This window comes from Rattus norvegicus, chromosome X (genome assembly GCF_036323735.1).
Source record: "Rattus norvegicus strain BN/NHsdMcwi chromosome X, GRCr8, whole genome shotgun sequence".
NCBI classification, from domain to species: Eukaryota; Metazoa; Chordata; class Mammalia; order Rodentia; family Muridae; genus Rattus; species Rattus norvegicus.
Genome location: NC_086039.1, coordinates 117,161,055 through 117,181,866, shown reverse-complemented (window position 1 = coordinate 117,181,866; position 20,812 = coordinate 117,161,055). Strand labels below are relative to the sequence as shown.

Genomic DNA, 20,812 nt, shown 5'->3' with positions numbered 1-20,812 from the left:
ATTCTCAGGAATTAGAAATTAAAGGTTGTGAGCCACCATGTGGCCATTGGGAACTGAACCTGGGTCTCAGACAAAGAGTACTCAGTGCTCCTTACCACTTAGCCATCTCTCCAGCTCGTGGGAACTTCATGCATACATACATGATATGTGATCTAACTCAAATTTCCCCCTCCACCTCCCCAGGTTCCTCCAATCCCCTCTGGATTTCAAGCCCTCTCTTTATAATCCTTTAATTACAATTAATGCTGCTCATATGTGTATGGATGGGTTGCCACTCACTTGAGCATGGGAAAACTATCAGAGACCATAGTTTTATTTCTTTATTTATCCATTAAGAATGATTCACTCAACGGTTAACTGCCAACAGCTCCTCAGTAAAAGATAGGGACTGGAAAACCCCTCACCTATAACAGCTTCAACTGTCAACAGCTCCTCCCTTATAGCAGTTTGAACTGCCAAAAGTTGTCCAGTACAGAATAGGGTTCAGAGAACTCCTCCCCACGGCAGTTTGAACTGCCAACAGCTCCTCCTTCATATTAGATCGAAGTAAGGAACAGGGTCCAGGGAACTCCCGTGCCCGATCCCCGACACACACCCAATGCAGTTTCAACTGCCAACAGCCACCTGATAAAGAATAGGGCCCAGAGGGCTTCTCCCCCATCTTTGATGAAATTTTGAATAGACCAATTTTGTGCATAGCACTTTAGAGTTCATGAGTTGAACACTGATGTCATGTCCAGCAATTTATACTTGCTAGCACTTCTTCCCCTCTTCCACCGTGCTCCCTAAGCTGAATACGTATGTATTTCAGCACTGACCACTGCCAACTCCCAAAAGATTGTTTAATATTATCTTATTATGTTTATTGATGTTTTGCCTGTTTCTATGTCTATGTAGTACTTGCATGTTCACAGAGGCTAGAAGAGGCTATAAAATTCCATGGAACTTGAGTTACAGATGGTTATGTACAAATAGACCAACAAAGAGTTATGTACACTAACATATTATAATAAAAGTTTTGAAACAAAGTACAGAGAATTGTAAAAGTATCAAACATTTTATGCAAATACCTCAGTATGTTTATGAATGGATTTCTCAGGTGATACCTCAAAGACTAGAAAATGCTGGAATAATATATTTAAATTGGCAAAAGACATAGTCCATTGAAAACTATGTATTCAGAAAAAGTATTATTTAAATACTTAGTATTTAAAAGACACGGTGCAAATTATATTTATGTTAGATATATAATATACAAGCATTTATTTATGGCATTAACAAAGTAAATGAGGTTAAAGAGGTCCTAAATTAATCAAGTAGTTACTTGACTGCTCGTCTAAGGGACAAGAGTTCACTTTCCCACAACAAGATTGGGCAGTTTACTACTACCTAGAACTTTGTGTGTGTGTGTGTGTGTGTGTGTGTGTGGTGTGTGTCTATGTGTGTGTGGTGTGTGGTGTATATAAAATATATAGAATGTTTTGACCCAGGAAATTTTTTAAAAATTTTTGATACTAGGAATATATATATATTAAAATATTTAAATATTTTTAAAGAAAACTAAAAATGCAATGGAAGGATACCATATTTTCTTCTACTGGTAAATGGATAGTAAAATGTCCTAAATATACACAATGAAATTTTATTCATCTGTAATGAAAAAATGAAATTAAGAAATGAAAAAAAAAAACCAATATGCTGTGTAAGGTAATCCTTGCCCAATGACAAATTTTGTGTGTTCTCTCTTGTATGCTGATCCTAGCTTTGACTCTTTGGCTCAGTACTACAGCTTCCCCCTTTCACTCTTCCCACTCCCCTATTTCCCCTCTTCCCTAGTTCCACTGCTCCTCCATTTCCCTTCAGGAAAGAGCCTATCAAAGGCCAACCCCCTTCTACAATTTTTAAGAGGATAGAAAATCACTCAATGTGATCTATGTACATATCATTAATTTGATATCAAATTCAGAAATAGTGATATAAAAAGCATGCACTCATGTTTTCAAAAGGTGTGTATCATTTACAACATGTATGTAAGAAGCATCAACCAAATGTTAGGAAATTAAAACTATTCAAGGTTTTGACCTCTACTTTGGCATATAAAGAAGATTGGAAGTTACCATTCCACATTTAAATGGCTTTAAAAAGCACTGAAAACAATAGCAGATCTGTAAGAGAATGAAGGCCATAAAACAAATGATCACCCATTATATTTCAGAAGCAATATGCAAATACAGAAAAATCACAACATAACAATGAAGAAGTCCATAGACAACAACCTACATTGGAACTATTTTCAGTGTAGGAAAATCTGAACTAGCTGAGAAATGGAGATCACCAAACTATGGGCTATGGAGACAGTCCTATGGAGAGCTCAAAACTTTGGTGAGTTGCTATCCCTGGAATCTCATCATGCTTTGATAGTGGATGCTGCAGATAATTGCTCACAAAACACAGATAAATGAGATAATAGAATGGGAATGAGACCTCTGAACTCAATCTTTTTAAATGTGGCCAATAATTTTTAGGACATATGTGAAGGCCATGGCTGCAGGACCTGTTTTCTTTTCAAGGAATACCGTTGAGAAAATTGTATTGCCTCATGCAACAGGTGAAAGAACTCACCTTTTACCATATATAAAAATTAAATCAAAATAGGGTAAACTTATAAAACTCTTAGAAGAAAACTTATGGGAAAATGTGGTGACTTTGAGTTTGGCACCAATCCTTGAGATTGGACACCAAAAGTAAGCTCACAAAAGATAAAAGAGTTAAGCTGAATTTCACCTTTTCTTTAGGGCCTAAAGTTTAGGTACTATGCCACTGGGACAACCTGAATCATATGTGGCTGATAATAAATAGTCTCTCTGGGTTGAGAGTTTTGTTCTACGTGTACACTTTCCCTTTTGGTTTAGTCTGCAGTCTATTGGTTTATTATGAATTGGTTGCTGACGATCTCATTGATTATAGGGCTTCTGTCAGAGCACAGAAATCAGAATATGTATTAATTCAGGCATATTGTGGTTTGCCCTGGAGCTATCTGTATTTTAATGTTAATTCCACCTCCCCAAGGACAGCTGCCCTGTCACTACTCAGGAATCAGGTGACTTCACCAGAACCTTTTCCCCATTGAATTTGTAAAGTACTGGTGAGGGGCAGGTACAGGATAAAAGGAAGCCTGTCATTGGAGGAGAAGGAAGGATGGGCGGGAGAGAAGTTTGAAGGAAGAGAAGAGACAGGAGAGAGAGAGGAGCAGAGAAGCCGTGGCAGGACAAGATGGCAGGTGATGTTAAGATTCTGCTCTGTGCTTGCTGACAGGAGCCTGATACAGCTGTCTCCTGAGAGGCTATGCCAGTGCCTGACAAATACAGAGGTGGATCCTCGCAGCCAATCAATGAACTGAGAACAGGTCCCTAATGGAGGGGTTAGAGAAAAGAGTGGAGGAGCTAAATGGATTTGCAACCGCATAAGAACAACAATATTAATCAACCGGACACCCAGAGCTCCCAGGGACTAAACTACCTTCCCAAGAATACACAGGGATGGACCTATGGCTCCAGCTGCATAGGTATTAGAGGATGGACTTGTTGGCCATCAATGGCAGGAGAGCCCTTGGTCCCATAAAGGCTTGATGCCCCAGTGCAGGGAAATGTCAGGGTGGGGAAGTGGGAGTGAATGGGTGGGTTTGTGAGGGAGCACCCTCAAGGAAGTGGGGAAAAAAAAAGATTCTGCTCTGTGTATTTACAGGTTGTTATTAATGTTCTCAAGGGATGGATAGTACCGGGCTTTGTATGTTTAAGTGGGCAATTATATCTTACCAATTGGGTCAAAGATTATTGTGTTTTGTGTTCTTTTATGAGAGGGTTTGAGTGTAGGAAAGTGCGGCTGGGATGTGTTTCCGCCAAGATATCTAGCAGATATCTTGGGCACCACTGTGTGGACCCAGCCGGGTAAAAGACCAACATTACTATTTTTTATTTTTATATTTTTACAACAACACAGGTGTTTTTGTTTTTTCCTTGTTTTGTGTTTGCTTCCTTGTTTTGTCAACTTGATATGCTAAAGTCATTAGGAAAGGGGAAATCTCAATTGAGAAAATTTCTCCTTTAGATAGGATTCTAGGCAAGTCTATGGCAGATTTTCTTCATTAGTATATGTTAACTGTAGCGTGCACATTAATGGCATAATACCACTGTGGGTGGTGCCCAGGACTGGGAAAATGGTCCTTGGAGCTATAAGAAAGACAGCTGATTGTGAATCCGAGGAGCAAGCCAGTAAACAGCATTCCTCTATGACTTTTGTTTCAGTTACTACCTCCAGGACCTGTCTTCAACTCTTACCCTTACTTCTCTCAATGATGAATCAACTCATGGAAATGTAAGGAAACCCGTTCATCACCAACTTGCTTTTGATTATAGTATTCATCAAAGCAATAGAAAGCAAACTAAGGCATGGCATATGTATGAACCATTTGTAAAAGCTTTCTTGCCTGTGCACACTACAGTTATCATGAAGAAATTTTATCCAAATCTCAATTTCAGGTAATGTTCATAGCCAGATGCCTAACAATTTTGTGTCTTCATTGTCTACCTGCAATTAATTACTTTGTATCTTAGTGTAATTAATTATTTTGTATCCTAGCATGCTTGATATTCAACATATCAAAGACTTATTAATGTCAAATCACACACGTGCTCAATTCTCCTTACACAATTTAAGTAAACCGCAAAGCCAGTATCTTCACCCTCCTTTGCCTTCCATATATCACCAGCATCTGGGAAGACACCAAGCACTCTGTTTTTATTTGCTTCGGCACTTTTAAATCCACTTCTATAAATATTTTATAAATATCTGTCCCACATTGAAGAAAGCCCACAGCAGGAAGAGTTAATTCCTGCACATACTTCATGAACAACAGAGCTGTGAGTACACCGGTGTTTCACAAACAGGTATTGAATAATATTGAAAGCCTTGCAGTCATCTTTAGGAAACTGTAAGATACAAAAGAAGTTAAAGGAATAACTTCTCTTTACATATTTATGTGCCCAAGAGTTGAGTGGTTTCTCAAGGAAATTGGGGATCACCCACTGATATGCACTCGCAATTTCTCCGGCTTGTCTTCAGTTGGGGGTCTTGAGTTTAGCATCACCATTCACATTTCACTGAGTTTCTTCAACATCTCTAACTTGTCTAGCGCAATGATTCATCTATCTATTGGCTCCTTTTAGTATGAAGCCAATGCACTGCAATTCTTTGGTTGGAAAATATAAAGACTTGGTGTTCATGAACCAGAGTAGAGGTGGAGATGAAGGGGTGTGGATGAGGGTGAGGGAATGGAAGCCTGTAACTTAGAGCTACAGTTCCTGTTTAATACAATTTCCTGTGTATTAGACATCTGAATTTATTTCCATACTTAGAAAAGACGCCCATAAATCAGCATTCTTAGTGGACAAATTTGTAGTGAAGGTTCTAGGAAGAAACATTGCTGAAATTACTTTTTCAACTCAAAAATGATATGAATGAATATACATAGCATATCTAGGGGGAGGGGCTAAAGTTGGAGAATATGCTAAAGAACTTATGGAACGTGAAGAAATGCTGATCAGAACTCTGATTCTGCAGTGCTGCTCAACATTTGGTTTCCCTCTACCTTTCACAGTGTTTCTGATTTTGTTTGTTTTTGTTTGTTCTTTTCAATTCACATTCCTTCTGTGCTTCCTTTTTCATTTTCCTTTTACTGGAAATAGATCCTTTATCCATACAATATGCTCGGATTCTAGTTTCCCTTCCTCTACCCCTCACAACAACTCCCAGCTCTGCTTCTACCTGGATCTATTCCCTTTATGTCTAGAAAGGAAGGGGCTCCTAAGAGATAACAACCAAACATGGCAAAACAAAATATAATAAGATGAAGCAAAAACTAGCTTGTTGAAGTTGGGCACAGCAACCCAACAGGAAAAACAGTTCCAAAAGCAGGGTCAAGAATCGAAGATTCACTTGTTCTCCCAGTCAGCAGTTCCATAAAATACTGAGCTAATAGCTATGATATATAAAGGACCCGGTATAGACCCTTGTATGCCCTGGCTTGCTGCTTCAGTCTCTGCGAGCTCAGATGTGCCTTAGTTGACTCAGAGGCCCTTGTTCCCTTGATGTCCTCCATCTCCTCTGGCTTTTACATTGTTTCTGCCTCCTCTTACGTGGAATGTATGAAGGAGAGCCTATGAGGACTCCTAGTAATAGGGACACACAGTCTCGACTGGTTATTTTATCACCAGAAACGGATTCTAGTGGTAGGTCTAGTTTATATTCAGTTGAGTTGTTGGCCGAGAGAGTCCCATGAAAACCCCCCAAACAACCCAGACTACTGCTAAGACAATGGTGTGCCCTCTGCAAACCTAGAGTGGGACCCCATTACGGAAGATAACACCACACAACTCAATGAACCTTGAGTGTTTCTCTTCTTTGTTTTTAAACATTCTTCAAGTGAGTGATGGAGGTTGTAAAGAAGACATGTATCTTTGAGGGACAAAGGAGGGGCAAATGCTTTTTACATCACACATTGGATGGATCTATTTATAGTCTTTTTACATCACACATTGGATGGATCTAGTTATAGTCTATATTTTTCGCAGAATCTTTCTGATGGAATCCCACCACCATTATTCTTCTCCATGCTAATGACCTGGTCCTACATCCAGTCAGGCAGGGACCAGGGCACACCTGCCTTCCTGCTATCCAGGATGGTCCCGCCAGAGAGAGGACCCTAATTATGAGGTTGCGCATGTGTAGACAATGAGGAGCCGTGATGTCACCTGCAGTATATAAGGCAGGACACCAGGCAGCTCAAGCCAGTTATCACCAGTTGCTGAAGGGCAGTACTTCTCGTGAAACCAGACTCCGGTCAGCCGGCTTACTAGATCTAGCTGCTGCTGCTTCCTCTTACTCCTGCTAAGCAGATACCATGATAAACATTAACATCATACTCTTCCTAGTGGGTGGTTCTCTACTTGTTATAATTATATCGTTATTAAAGCTACTGCATCAGGTAAGCTGCCTAAGATTAGACTGACCTAAGATTGAACTAGCTGAATAAGGTTATGGGCTTCTCTTTATAAGAAAGGAGAGATGGGAAAGGAACCCAGAGAGAGGAAAGGAATCAAGGGAAGAGCATCAAATGCCGCTGCCGCCTTTCACAGAATCTGAGCATTTGATGTCTTTTCCATACGGTCTCCCCAGACTTTCACCAGTGTATACCAGAGCTTCCAGGGACTAAGCCACTACCTAAAGACTATATATGGACTGACCCTGGACTCTGACCCCATAGGTAGCAATGAATAGCCTAGTAAGAGCACCAGTAGAAGGGGAAGCCCTGGGTCCTGCTAAGACTGAACCCCCAGTGAACTAGATTGTTGGGGGGAGGGCGGCAATGGGGGGAGGATGGGGAGGGGAACACCCATAAGGAAGGGGAGGGGGGAGAAGGATGTTTGCCCGGAAACCGGGAAAGGGAATAACACTAGAAATGTATATAAGAAATACTCAAGTTAATAAAAAAAAAGTTGTGGTCAGTTAGAAGATATACATAGGTCACTAATGATTTGATTGACTATCCAGCGAACCTCTTACCCACAACAGGAAAGCCAAGGAGCTGAAAGCTGCTGTTCCAGACCATCATGTTAAAAATAGGCCTCTTTTCATTTCCCTCCACTCCACTCCACTCCTCTCCCCCCCTCCCCTCCACTCCCGGCTCCCCTCTCCCCTCTTTCCCTCCTCCCCGCTCCTCCCCACCCCCCTCCTCCCAGCTCCTCCCAGATGATCCTCCTGGCTCTGCTCCTCCCCTCTCCTCCCTGCTCTGCCCCGCCCAGCTCCGCTCCCCTCCCCTTCACTCCCCTTCACTCTGCTCTTCTCCTACCCTACCCTCCCCTCTACTCTCCTCTCCTCTCCTCTCCCCTCTCCTGTCTTCTTTTCTAGTCTCTTCATCAGCTTCACTTCTATTTTCTCTTCTCTTTTTTGCACCTCTTCACATCTCTTCACTTCGCCTTGCCTCACCTCTCCTCTCCTCCTCTCCCCTCCCCTCCTCTCCTCTCTTGGCTGCTCTGTTTTACTATTCTCTTCTTCCTGCCCCCCCTCTCCCCACTTCATTCCCTCCCCTTGACCTTCCCCTCTTCCTTCTCACCCTTTCCCTTTCCTTCTACTCCCCTCCCTTCTCCTTCCCTCACCTCTTTCCTCTCCTCTCTTCTCCCCTCTCCTCTTTTACCCCTACCTCCCACTCCTCCCTCCACTCCCCTTGCCCCTCCACACTATCCCTGCCCCTTCCCTCCCTTTCCCTTCCACTTTCCCTCCCCAATTCCATCCCCTCCCCCTCGCCTCCATCCACTCTTTCCCCCTACCTTACCTCTCCCTCTACTCCCCTGCCCTTCGCCTCTCCTGTTCTACCCCTCCCTCCCCTTCCCCTTCTCTCACCCCATCCCTTTCCCTTCCATCCCCTCTCCTGCCCTACCCGATCCTCTTCCTTCATCCCTCTCCTCGCCTCCCCTCCCCTCCCCTCCCCTCTCCTCTCCTCCCCTCTCCTCTCCTCTCTCCTCTCCTCTCCTCCATTCTACCCCATCCCACCATCGCCCTTCACTTCCCTTGCCCCTCCCTCTATTATCTTCTCACCCTCCCTTCCTCTCTTCTCCTCTATGACCTCACACCCCTCCCCCCTCCTCCCCCTCCCCTTCCCTCCCCCTCCCCTTCCCCTCCCCTCCCCCTCCCCCTCCTCTTCCCTCCCCTTTCCTCCCCTCCCACCCCCTCCCCTCCCCTTCCCCTCTCCCCTCTCCTCCCCTTTACTCCCCCCTCCCCTCCCACTCCCTCCCCTCCCCCACCCCCTGTTATATCCTCCCCTTTACTCCCCCCTCCCCTCCCACCCCCTCCCCTCCCCACCCCTCCCCTCCCCCCCTCCCCTCCCCACCCCTCCCCTCCCCCCTCCCCTCCCACCCCCTCCCCTCCCCTTTACTCCCCCCCTCCCCTCCCACCCCCTCCCCTCCCCCACCCCCTGTTATACCCTCCCCTTTACTCCCCCCTCCCCTCCCACCCCCTCCCCTCCCCCACCCCCTGTTATACCCTCCCCTTTACTCCCCCCTCCCCTCCTCTTCCCTCCCCTTTCCTCCCCTCCCACCCCCTCCCCTCCCCTTCCCCTCTCCCCTCTCCTCCCCTTTACTCCCCCCTCCCCTCCCACCCCCTCCCCTCCCCCACCCCCTGTTATATCCTCCCCTTTACTCCCCCCTCCCCTCCCACCCCCTCCCCTCCCACCCCCTCCCCTCCCCACCCCTCCCCTCCCCCCCTCCCCTCCCACCTCCTCCCCTCCCCCACCCCCTGTTATACCCTCCCCTTTACTCCCCCCTCCCCTCCCACCCCCTCCCCTCCCCCACCCCCTGTTATACCCTCCCCTTTACTCCCCCCTCCCCTCCCACCCCCTCCCCTCCCCACCCCTCCCCTCCCCCCCTCCCCTCCCCACCCCTCCCCTCCCCCCTCCCCTCCCACCCCCTCCCCTCCCCCACCCCCTGTTATACCCTCCCCTTTACTCCCCCCTCCCCTCCCACCCCCTCCCCTCCCCCACCCCCTGTTATACCCTCCCCTTTACTCCCCCCTCCCCTCCCACCCCCTCCCCTCCCCACCCCTCCCCTCCCCCCCTCCCCTCCCCACCCCTCCCCTCCCCCCTCCCCTCCCACCCCCTCCCCTCCCCCACCCCCTGTTATACCCTCCCCTTTACTCCCCCCTCCCCTCCCACCCCCTCCCCTCCCCCACCCCCTGTTATACCCTCCCCTCCCACCCCCTCCCCTCCCCCACCCCCTGTTATACCCTCCCCTTTACTCCCCCCTCCCCTCCCACCCCCTCCCCTCCCCCACCCCCTGTTATACCCTCCCCTTTACTCCCCCCTCCCCTCCCACCCCCTCCCCTCCCCCACCCCTCCCTCTTTGACATATATCTGGTGAAGCTCCTTTCCCATTCTGCAAGCTGTTTGTTCCACTGATAATATACTTCCTGTGCAAAAACGTTTTATTTTCATGTTCTCTTTGTTCATACTTGGATCTCTTCCCTGTGTTATACTACTCTCATTTCAGAAGATCCTACCTATACCTATATATTGAAGTAAATTCCTTACCTTTTAACATGTACAAAAAATCAATTCAAAGTAAACCATGAATCCAAACTTAAAACCACACTTTCATTTTAAAAATTAATCCCTCTTCTCTCATTTTTCCTTTTGCACTCTTAACCACCCCATTGCTATGTCAAGTTACTATCAACCCTGGTCTCTTTTTTCTAACGCCAGGACTCCTTCAACTATATATGTGTTATGGGCAACTGCATGAATGGCCACCATGATTCCATTTATTTTATTTTGTTAATTTTATTAGCTTGCAAAGTAGGAACTTTATATATATATATATATATATGTATATATATTCAGTTATTTCATGTCTAAATGTGGTGTTTAAAGTATCAGTGATATGTTTTTATATAAAAATCAAGGGCATTGGTTAAAGCTACTACTGGACTTCCTGGAAAATTTATGTAGGATAACAAGGCAACTTCTTTGAGCTTTCCCCCAACACACACACACACACACACACACACACGGAAAACACTCTTGTGAATTGGTGTCACCCTTCAAAACATTTCTAATCTCGTTCTTAAGGTAAATCAATTGGATTTTATAATTAAATTGACATGAGGTGGGATCCAGTTGCCAGGCTCTGATAAATCACGATATAATTCTATTTACAGGTAATCATGGAAAAAAGACCTTCCAAGCCATTGTACCCTGGAGGGAAAAGAGTCACTATGTCAATGCGAAATCATATTCCATTCGTACCACTTAGCATCAACCGAAAACTTCTGGCCAGTGGTGGTGGTATTCGACCTGTTCCTGGCAAACAGCAAGCATCGGTCAAAATGAATTCATTTGACAGCAAGGTTGACAGACTAGAGCAGTTCATGTTGATGAAAGGCTTGTACGATTGTGTGAAAGTCATCAAGAAACCCACTAGAAAGCCTGTCAAGGATTCTGACAGCGATAGCAACAATTAAAACACTGATGTTCAGTTGCTTGTGGCCACTAAAAAAAATGAGGCATTAAAAGAAAGTGGGTGTCAGATCCAAATTCCAGACATTTATTGCTTCACTGGCATTTTGTTTTACGATTCAATTACAGGAATTGGTTAATATATTATTAATTAGATAAATTATAATTAATTATATAATATAGAATTAATAGTTTATATACACTTAATTATATATTATAGCAAAGGATGTAGAAGCATATAGTTAAAAAGGGAAGTCAGTTCAAAAATGTAGAGCTTACAAAATAACAAGAATTATTTCATTTAAATTTGAAACTTTTCATCTAAAGGAGAGCAGCCTAATACTGCATTTGTCTACAAGTATCATCAAAGGGAGAGCAGTGACATGGAAAGGTTTTCTATTATGCTGGTGACTGACTGCCTACTCTTATTATAAAATCTTTGTAGTAAAAAGAATTGTCATCTGCCAGACTGCAATATATATTTGCCATAAATTAAAATGGTGATTAAGATCTATTTTTTCACACTCGAAGGTAGTGATACAAGTCTTTAACTCAAACCAACTTTTGAAAAACAATTATTTCAATTTTATCCTCTCCCAGCCCAAATTTTCCACACAGATTTACCTCTAAAAAGTGCATGCATATATTTACTTGGTGAAAAATTGAACCCTGAAATAGCACTAAAAATATACCAGGAGCAAGTTTTAATATGATTTGATTTACAGTGAAGAGTATGTTTCCTAAGCTTTAGTGTGTCATCTATCTCACATAATATTCTATAAAATGACGTCTAACTAGGATTTAATCTCACAGCATTGAATATATCCACAAGGAAAGCCTTCAATGTATCAACAAAAGTTCATCTTATATTTGAATCATTGAGATGAATTACTCATAGGCCTATTGTTTTACCTTCGTGCCACCTCTTTTCAGGATCGATTACTTGTACGAATTAAAGAGACACATTAATCTCTTTGCTCCATGAGAATTTATTCCTTCTTGGTAATCACTTGCCAAGTATAAAATAGCTAGCAGTGTATGGTTCTTAAAAGTTCAATTTTTTTATTGTTCAGCCATAGGTTCCTTTGATAATTTTATGAAAACAATGGGACTCGTTCTCCCCTTGAATGCAAGTCCACATCCACAGAAAATGATACCTAAAATTTCAGTATTTTAATCTCCTAAAGCTCACCGTTACTCTTGAAAAGCTTACTATATATTTAAGCTGTGATATTTAAACCATAGATAAAAAATACATAATAAAGCACAAAGTATATAATCATTTGTGAGGAAAACAGGGTATAAAACTTTTATTGGTGACAATTGACAATTAGCATCAATTCATATGTGAATACTTTATTATTCTTAGGCAAAAACAAATCTATAAAAGGCAAGTTTATTGCCCCCGATCTGTTAGACATATATCATTATCAAAAATGCCCTACTTAAAGTCACATTGTTAGTAACAATTTCATACAAATTCTATTTGCAGTTGAATCTACAATTCGGAGAATTTAATGAACTACTTGTTTTCTGAAACACAATAAAAATTAAATGTGTCATGGTTTTATTCCAAATACAACTTAATGAATAAAGATATTCTGAAGGGTAATAAGTATTCAGAATTTCAATATTTCATTTCCTAGGCTTATCACTTTCTGGCTCCCTGTTCCTTGTATCATTTCACTCTAAAGAAAGAGTATAACTGCAAAGTTTAAATAGAAAACATGATACATAATAAATTGATAACATGTTTAGACATATTTGGATCATATATTAAACATCAATCCTCGTATCACATACAGTACTTTTCCTGCATATGTGTGACACTTCTTTGGATAAAGACATTTATTCATTTTTATTTTATGTGTGTGGGTGTTTTGCCTGTTTGTATATGCACCATGCATGTGAGTGTCATAGAGGTCAGAAGAGGACATTGGGTCTCCTGAAACTAGAGTTATAGATGGTATTAGTCACCTTCATGTTAAGAATTGAACCTACGTATTCTGCAAGAGCCATTACTCCTGTCACTGAGCAATCTCCCCGGGCCCTATTCGTGACATTTATAAGTAAGGACTTTACCTGTGTAACACTTGCTTTTAAATATGCTGACATTATTTCCTCCATTCTATGAAAGAGAAAGGTCCATATTAAGACACAGAAACAATGGGTTTAAAATCACAAAGTACAAAGTATGACTACTTCCTAAGTAAGCATCTCACAGGAGACCTTCAGTACACTAAAACCAAACTAAAACAAAAACAAAAAAACATTACAGTAATATTTACAAAATGTTATTGCAAAACAGAACTGGGTATATGAACTAACAAATAGTTAATCCTAATACTAAAGACTGATAAATTCACATTTTAACATTTCATTCTTGATTAAGTGGTAAAAGTACTTACAATCCTGTACTGAACATGGCAAGTACATCCCCCTAGTTGATTAACATACAAATAAATTAAAAATTCCCCCTACTCTACAAAATCACATTATAGAACAATTCGATATTTTCAAAAGTGACATCTCATTCTGGTTTTCTAGTGCCACTAATAGTAGGTATTTCGTGGTCAGTCTCCTTTGCAGGTTCAGCCATGTCTTTATATCTCTCTCCACGATGTTTTTCCAGGTATGGACCCCAGTTTGAAGCTGGTCTACAGCATTTTATGATACGCTGAAGGGCAAGGACAACAAAAAATCTTGTTTTAGAATTTAAGTGCAATCATCCGTTTTCAAAAAGCAAATATTAAACTACACTTTTATTGTAAATGCCTTTGTTAACAAGAAATCACAGAAAAGCAGTGAGCTTTGGAGTCTTAAGAAAGAGTTTGGTGGGGGAAGGATTGAGAGGGGAGGAACAAGGACACAAGAAGACCTACAGAGTCAACTAAGAGGGGCAATGGTAAATCACTGATACTGGGCCATCAACCAGGGAGCATGCCTGGGATTTGGACCTGGCCCCCTACACATTTGTAGCAGATGTACAGCTTGGTGTTCATGTGGGTCCTCTAACAATTGGAACAGGGCTGTTTTGGTCTCTGTTGCCTGCCTTTGGATCCCTTTCCACTACTTGAACTGCCTCATCTTGCCTCAGTGGGAGAGGATGTGCCTACTAGTCCTTTGGTGACTTGATGTGCCAGAATCGGTTATTATTCAAGAGAGTCTTCCTTTTCTCTGATGAGAAAGCGAAGGAGTAATGGTGGGGAGTTTCAGAAGGGCAGAACAGGAGGGTAGTGACTGTGATTATAATGTAAAGAAAATTAATTAATGAAAAAAGAGAAGTGGTGATAGCTTAAACAGTATCTAACAATTGTAACCATATAAGTTACTATTAACTATTAATAGAATTATCCTAACTGCTAAACCAAAAATAATGAATGATTTCACAAAAAAGACATATGACTGCAATGGAATAATATTGTCCCTAAAGGCAGCTTTCTTGTATTCATTTCAGTCCTTGTCACAGAAAATCTGATGGAAGCTAAAATATTGTGCACTGGGACATGTTTCAAAAATCAAGAAAAGAGAGTTCCAAATACCTAACCACTTATTTACATCTGTTCTTAGATGAGAACAGGAATTTACTAAAATTAAGTTTTCAAAGCCTATCTTGTCAGTGTAGACTTGATCAACTCTATCACCGTAGGCCTCTGTGGAAGAAAATGAATCAAGAGCTATAAAGGATGCAAGACAATTTCCAAGGCTAATTCAATTAAATACAACTTAAATACACTATTGGAATCTGTATTGCAGACATATGAAGATTAAAAAGTAGATATTACATATAGAAGAAGCAAATGAGTCATTTCCTTGTTGATATCTATAAGAATAACTGTACAAATAAATTCAGAGATCGTAATTGTTATGTCCCAAAGAGTGCAATAGGGCTTGAGGATACGGGAACAAACTTCTACAAGGAACTTACAGTAAAATACAAGTAGATGCCAAATATAATACTTGGCATATGGTAATTGTATATGTATACAATTAATCTGTATTTTCTTGCAAGTACTTATATAAAATAAAATTTAAATGTGCTTACCTGAAGGATGTTTCCTTCAGCCCGAACTATTTTTATGATCGCCATAATTGGTATCCAAATAATGCAGAAAATAATCATACACCATCCGAGAGCGACTCCCCAGTCAGGATATGGAATATCAGCATAATTAGGTCTGTGAAATTTCACCAGTGACCAGACTAGAATTGCCTAAGAAAGGAAAGAATTAAAAAGACCAAAAGATTGGACTTTGTGTTGCAAATGAGTCATAATTTGATATCTATCAAACAAAATATGAAGTTATCATTAAGGAAATAAGACATGGGTAACAATAGAATGCATTATAGAGTTTTCTCAAAGGTAAATAAACATTTACACTCAACAATCCTCTTTTACGTACATATACAAGGACATTAAACGTTTAGCTTGGTTTCATTTTATGCCACAAGCTAGCCAGCATTTATATGAAAAATCCAGTGAGATGCACAAGTATACTTTTCTTTCCCTCTTTAACAGCTGTTATTTGTTATTTGTTGTACAAGATACAACTTTCGCCCACTCCAATTCCCCACACCATAACTCAAATTTAAACATGTAGTACCAGCACATTTACCAAAACACAATTCTCTCCTAGGCTCTTCTTGAGCAAGAAAAGAAGTTTGATATTAGTACAAGAAGTGTTGCAAAAATCTGAGATTCACCTGAAATCTAAGTATTCAAGGGATAGAGGCAAGATGAGTTAAAGATAATGCTCAGCTATATACTGATTTCAGGGCCAGCCTGAGGTACAAAAGAGCCTCCCTCCAAAAAAAAAAAGTAATAAAATTCCTTTCAATCAGCAATTCTCAACCCATGGGTTCCGACCCCTTTGAGGGTCAAACAACCGTTTGACAGTGGTTGCCCAAACATTGGACAACACAATTATTTACATTATACTTCATAACATTGGCAAAATTTTAGTTATGAAGTAGCAATGAAATTTTCTCATTGGGGATCAACCACAATATGAGGTATATTGAAGGGCCGCAGCGTTAAGGTTCTGGGACTTAATTTGTGACTTATAAAGGTATATTTTACTGCTAAACTGATACACATTCACACGCATGCATGTGTAACCCATGCGAAAAGAAGAGAACCAGTCAGAGTTGGCAGAGGAATTGCTTAGGACAAAGTATAATTATACATTTAAAGGTATGAGGTAGACTATAGATACCAAGTTCATTGTATACTGTTACTTACAGACAACAGTATAGGAGTGATGACAAACCAACAAGCTCTCCACCAAAGCCAGAATAGCCATCTTTTTGCTCCAATCATCATTTCTATATCTTCAATGAACCTATTTCCTCCTGAAGAGAAGAATATCAGATGATGAGCCCTTTCTTACAGCTTCCATTAGGATTGTCATACAAATTATTTGTCTTCATTTAAACACCGTACTAAACTGCAACAGTGAAGCATATACCTGGATCCCATTTCATATTGTACTTCATCAATAATATCCTTGACTCAATAGCTTGCATTTTACAACTCTATATGCAGTTATAAATAGGATGATTATATAATCTTAATGAAAATGAATCAAATGATACTGGGTAAGACATATAAACAAATCGGCAGTCACCACTTACCATAAATCCAGATGATTCCTGCAATTTCCAAGATGGCAGCAATTAAGATCCCCCATCCAGCACAGAAGTGATCAATCAAATGAACCCAGTAAATTCCAGCCTACAAGGAAACAAAACAAAAACAACACAACACGATTTACAATTACATTGTAACTACAATTTTGGTGACATATCCAAATAAAAAAATTTTTTAAACAATATATGATAAGTATGTTTCAAGTATAAATTCAAATATGGTTTTAATTGTCTAAAAATCAAAAGATTTTTTAATAATATAAGACTGGCAAAATGTTATCATTTAGAACAGTTGATATAAATGGCATATAGTATCTATGAGCTCTGTAATAGCTAACAAGAAAATACTCTTTATAATCAATTTGTTACTTGGAAAATTGTCATTATTGGGCTTCCTTCTCTGAAAACTATGAATTAACAAAATTACAAAGGAGAAAATGACTGAAATTTGGAAAACATCCATCCAAATAGAAATTGGACCTGTCCAAAGTGTACGCACTTGAACCTTAGTATTTTTGTTTAAACTTAAAAGTATATTCCGATTAGTATTTGTCTACAGAAGTTAAAAGCTATACTGTACCTGAGTATTTGTCTACAGAAGTTAAAAGCTATACTGTACCTGAGTATTTGTCTACAGAAGTTAAAAGCTATACTGTACCTGAGTCACACAGACGAGACCAAGGAGAAACAAAATCAAGCAGCATCCCAAAGTTATAGGAACCCTCATGCGTTTCATTGCTTTGGGAAACAAATCTTGAATTGTTGTTGTGATTGTTTCTAGAAGAGGGGGAAATTACATTTTAGCTTAGTAAGACTATCAGAGAATTCAATTTCTATTAACTGAATTTACACAAATCAGCTGAGAGTACACTTTTGGCATTGTTCTTTTTTAACAGTCAGTAAAGTCTTCTCATAGTTACCAGGTTTACTTCCCAGCAGAGAGAGAGGAAGAGAGAACAAATAAACAGAAGGGCTTAGAAGGAGAGAGGGGGAAGAAAAAAGAGGGAGAGAAAGAGGAAAGAAGGGAAGATTAGAATGTCCACAAAACATATTTTTATAAAATTAATATATATATAAACAGAAAGGTCTATAATATATTTGACATTTTTGAAGGCTTTGGAAACCAACCAGAGGGACCTTAATTTGTCTTACAACAGAATAAAGTAATAAAATGGGTTATATTATACAATGATATAAAAATTATTTCAAATGTTCCAGGTGCCTCTTTTAGGGAAATTTCTTTTGTGTACATAGAATCATATCTGTGGGGAGTTATTTCACCTGTGTGGGTATCAGCCACAAATGGGACATCTATGTCACAAAGCTACACACACACCAAAGCTTAGGGACCATCACAGAAGACAAGGCAGAAAGATGGTAAGAGCCAGAGGTCAATGCAGACCTGGGAGCAAAAGGGTGTCTTCTAGTCACGACAGAAATACTGCACTCATGAACTCACAGCAGCTCTAGTGGCCTATGCAAAAACAAGCCAGTCAACATTCCAGCACCATGTATTCTCACATTTAACTGAAAAGTTAATGACAGTTGATGACCTCTAGAGGAGAGTAACAGTTTTCTGTGAAGGTGTGGCAGTTGGTCTATGGTCCAGTAGATGACCCCACACCCACTATGTATATGGGTAGGACAAATTGGAGTCAGCAGCTTATTGAAGAAAAAGAATATGGAGGTGATGGGAGAGGAGTCTGGTTGAATATGATCTAAATATGTTATACAAAATTCTCAAAAAATTACTAAAAGTGTATTTTCAACCTTTTTTTCAAATTTTCTTGTTGTGTACCTTTAGGAAATTTCATTTATATACACAGAACCAACCATACATAAAAAAGAATTCATTGCATGAAATTTACATTTTTATGTGTGAGTATATGAAAATACATGTGTGGGGTGTGTGTGCACATGTGTGCTGCATGTAAGTGGGCAGAGGGCAGTCTTCTCATGTAATGTGTGAGTGTATGAAAATACATGTGTGGGTGTGTGGGTGTGTGTGCATATGTGTGCTGCATGTAAGTGGGCAGAGGGAAGTCTTAAGTGCTTTTCACCTTGTTTTCCTGAGATGGGATTTCTTACTGAACCTGGAGTTCACAAATAGACTCTACTAATGAACCAGTGAGGCCCCAAAGAATACTACAGTCTCCACCTCTCCAGCCTTGGGATTACAAGACTGTGCCACCTTGCCCAGACTTTATAAAGATATTGGAGATCAAAGGTAAGGTCATGTAAAGAGCATGCAATGTGCAGAATTTTTAAAAGATGAACAAAATTCTAGTAAATGGGATCATATATTGTATAATAGAACAGATCCATGATAAAATAGCATATATATCATGAAACTTCAAATTTATATAAAATATTTAAAATTACCATTTATATATATGTATATATGTATATATATATATATATATATATATAATGCCTGTATGTATAACTCTTTCACACATGTGGATGCATACACTCATGAAACAAATAGAACACTAACAATTATGGTGGTTGCCTCTACAAAAAAAATGATGAGAAATATATTAGTGTTTTGTTAAAGCTCTCTCAAGCAAGAATCAAGTTTTCAGGGAGAAATGAGGTTGTCCAGGTACAGAGGGCAGAGAAGAGAAAATGGTCATTTTTACATTGCTTAGTGTGCACTAAATTAAGAAACAAATACAAAACTCTGAATAAGGGCACTGGAAATGACCCCCTCCAAAATATCTATCTGAACCAAATAGAACAAAGCATTTCTGCGTCAAGTAAAGAAGTATATTATACTTTTGTGTATTCAATTTTTAAATTAAGGTAATTTGTAAATTTCATTCTGTTAATAGTCGCTTAACAGATATGGTATGGTATTGAAAGATATTGAAACAGGATGGTTTCAAGTACAGGAAACAGGAATAAAATATCAGTTCTTCAACACTAAAAGTTATTACTTACCAATAGAAGCAAATTGAGAATCCAGACCCAATGTTAAAAGCATGAAGAAAAATAATATGGACCAGAATGGACCACCTGGGAGTTGAGCTAGTGCTTCCGGATAAGCAATGAATGCCAAGTCAAATCCTAAGAAAAATGTGGGAGATTTTAAATTAATTGCCAGGAAAATTTACACATTTGAACATTTTCAAAGGAATATACTGCTAAAACCTCATCATGATTTGACAATGCAATTCATGACATATCCTCTTTGTCTTTACCTATTGACTTATTAAAAGGTTTTACTGGAGGCCAGAGACATGGTTCACTGGGAGAGCGCTTGCCACTCAAGCATGATGATCTGAGATCAATCCCCAGAGCCGGTGGTGGAAGGAGAGAATAGATTCCTGAATGTTGTCCTTTGACATCCACACAAACACTGCGGTGTGCATATACCTGTACTCACTCTATCCTTCCTCTCATACAGTAATAATAAATAAATATTGAATTGTCACACTAACAGGAGTGGGTGACATAAATTAAGCTGCTAATACAAATTCTTTTCATGAAAGTTGTTTGAGAATTTTAAACCTTTCATTATTTTAATGTTATTTCAATTTGTGTGTGAGTGTGTGTGTGTGTGTGTGTGTTCATTCATGCATGAGTTCAAGAATTCAAGGGCTATACCATACTGTGCACACTGAGGTCTGAGTACAGCCTTGAATGTTGGCCTTTGCTTTAAATCTTGTTGAGATATGGTTTTTTGCTTGTTTTCTCTATTGTTTATTCCTGGATAGTTGGCCCATAAATGAGGATTTTCTTATCTTTGCCTCTTGTCTCTCCATGTTCTGGCATTTCCACACTAAGCATAGGCTCTTGCAGAAATTTGGGAAATTTGAACTCACGTCCTTGTGCTTACATAGTAAGCGCTTTTACCCAGTTAGCCACATATCCAGACTGTAGTCAACTGATTAACATGAGGTGTGGTAGCACACACCTGTTATCCCAGCACTTGTGATGTGGGAAATAGGAAGATCAGGAGTTCAAAATCATCCTCCACTTCATACTGAGTTTGAGTTTCCCAGCCTGGGATTCGTGAGACCCTCTCTCAAACAACAGTAACCAAAAGATTGGTGACAAAGAAGAACATATTTCTTAAATGACAAAAACGTACATTAG

At 40.2% G+C, this 20,812-nt stretch overlaps 1 protein-coding gene across 2 annotated transcripts in view; it reads right to left on the bottom strand.

Moving 5' to 3' along the window:
• Positions 1 to 12,344: 12,344 nt before the first annotated feature.
• The window catches only part of Slc6a14 (solute carrier family 6 member 14), a 60,460-nt gene continuing 51,992 nt past the window's right edge, over positions 12,345 to 20,812 (bottom strand). Inside the window, exons 9-14 of one of the 2 annotated variants that reach the window (XM_039099573.2) lie at positions 19,655 to 19,780; positions 17,370 to 17,488; positions 16,697 to 16,796; positions 16,305 to 16,414; positions 15,108 to 15,275; positions 12,345 to 13,739 (exon numbers count right to left, since the gene is read on the bottom strand). In XM_039099573.2, coding sequence (XP_038955501.1) covers positions 13,593 to 13,739; positions 15,108 to 15,275; positions 16,305 to 16,414; positions 16,697 to 16,796; positions 17,370 to 17,488; positions 19,655 to 19,780 — 770 coding nt within the window. In that variant the 3' untranslated portion in view covers positions 12,345 to 13,592. The remainder of the gene's footprint in view (positions 13,740 to 15,107; positions 15,276 to 16,304; positions 16,415 to 16,696; positions 16,797 to 17,369; positions 17,489 to 19,654; positions 19,781 to 20,812) is intronic. The other variant, NM_001037544.2, reaches the window with a different exon arrangement.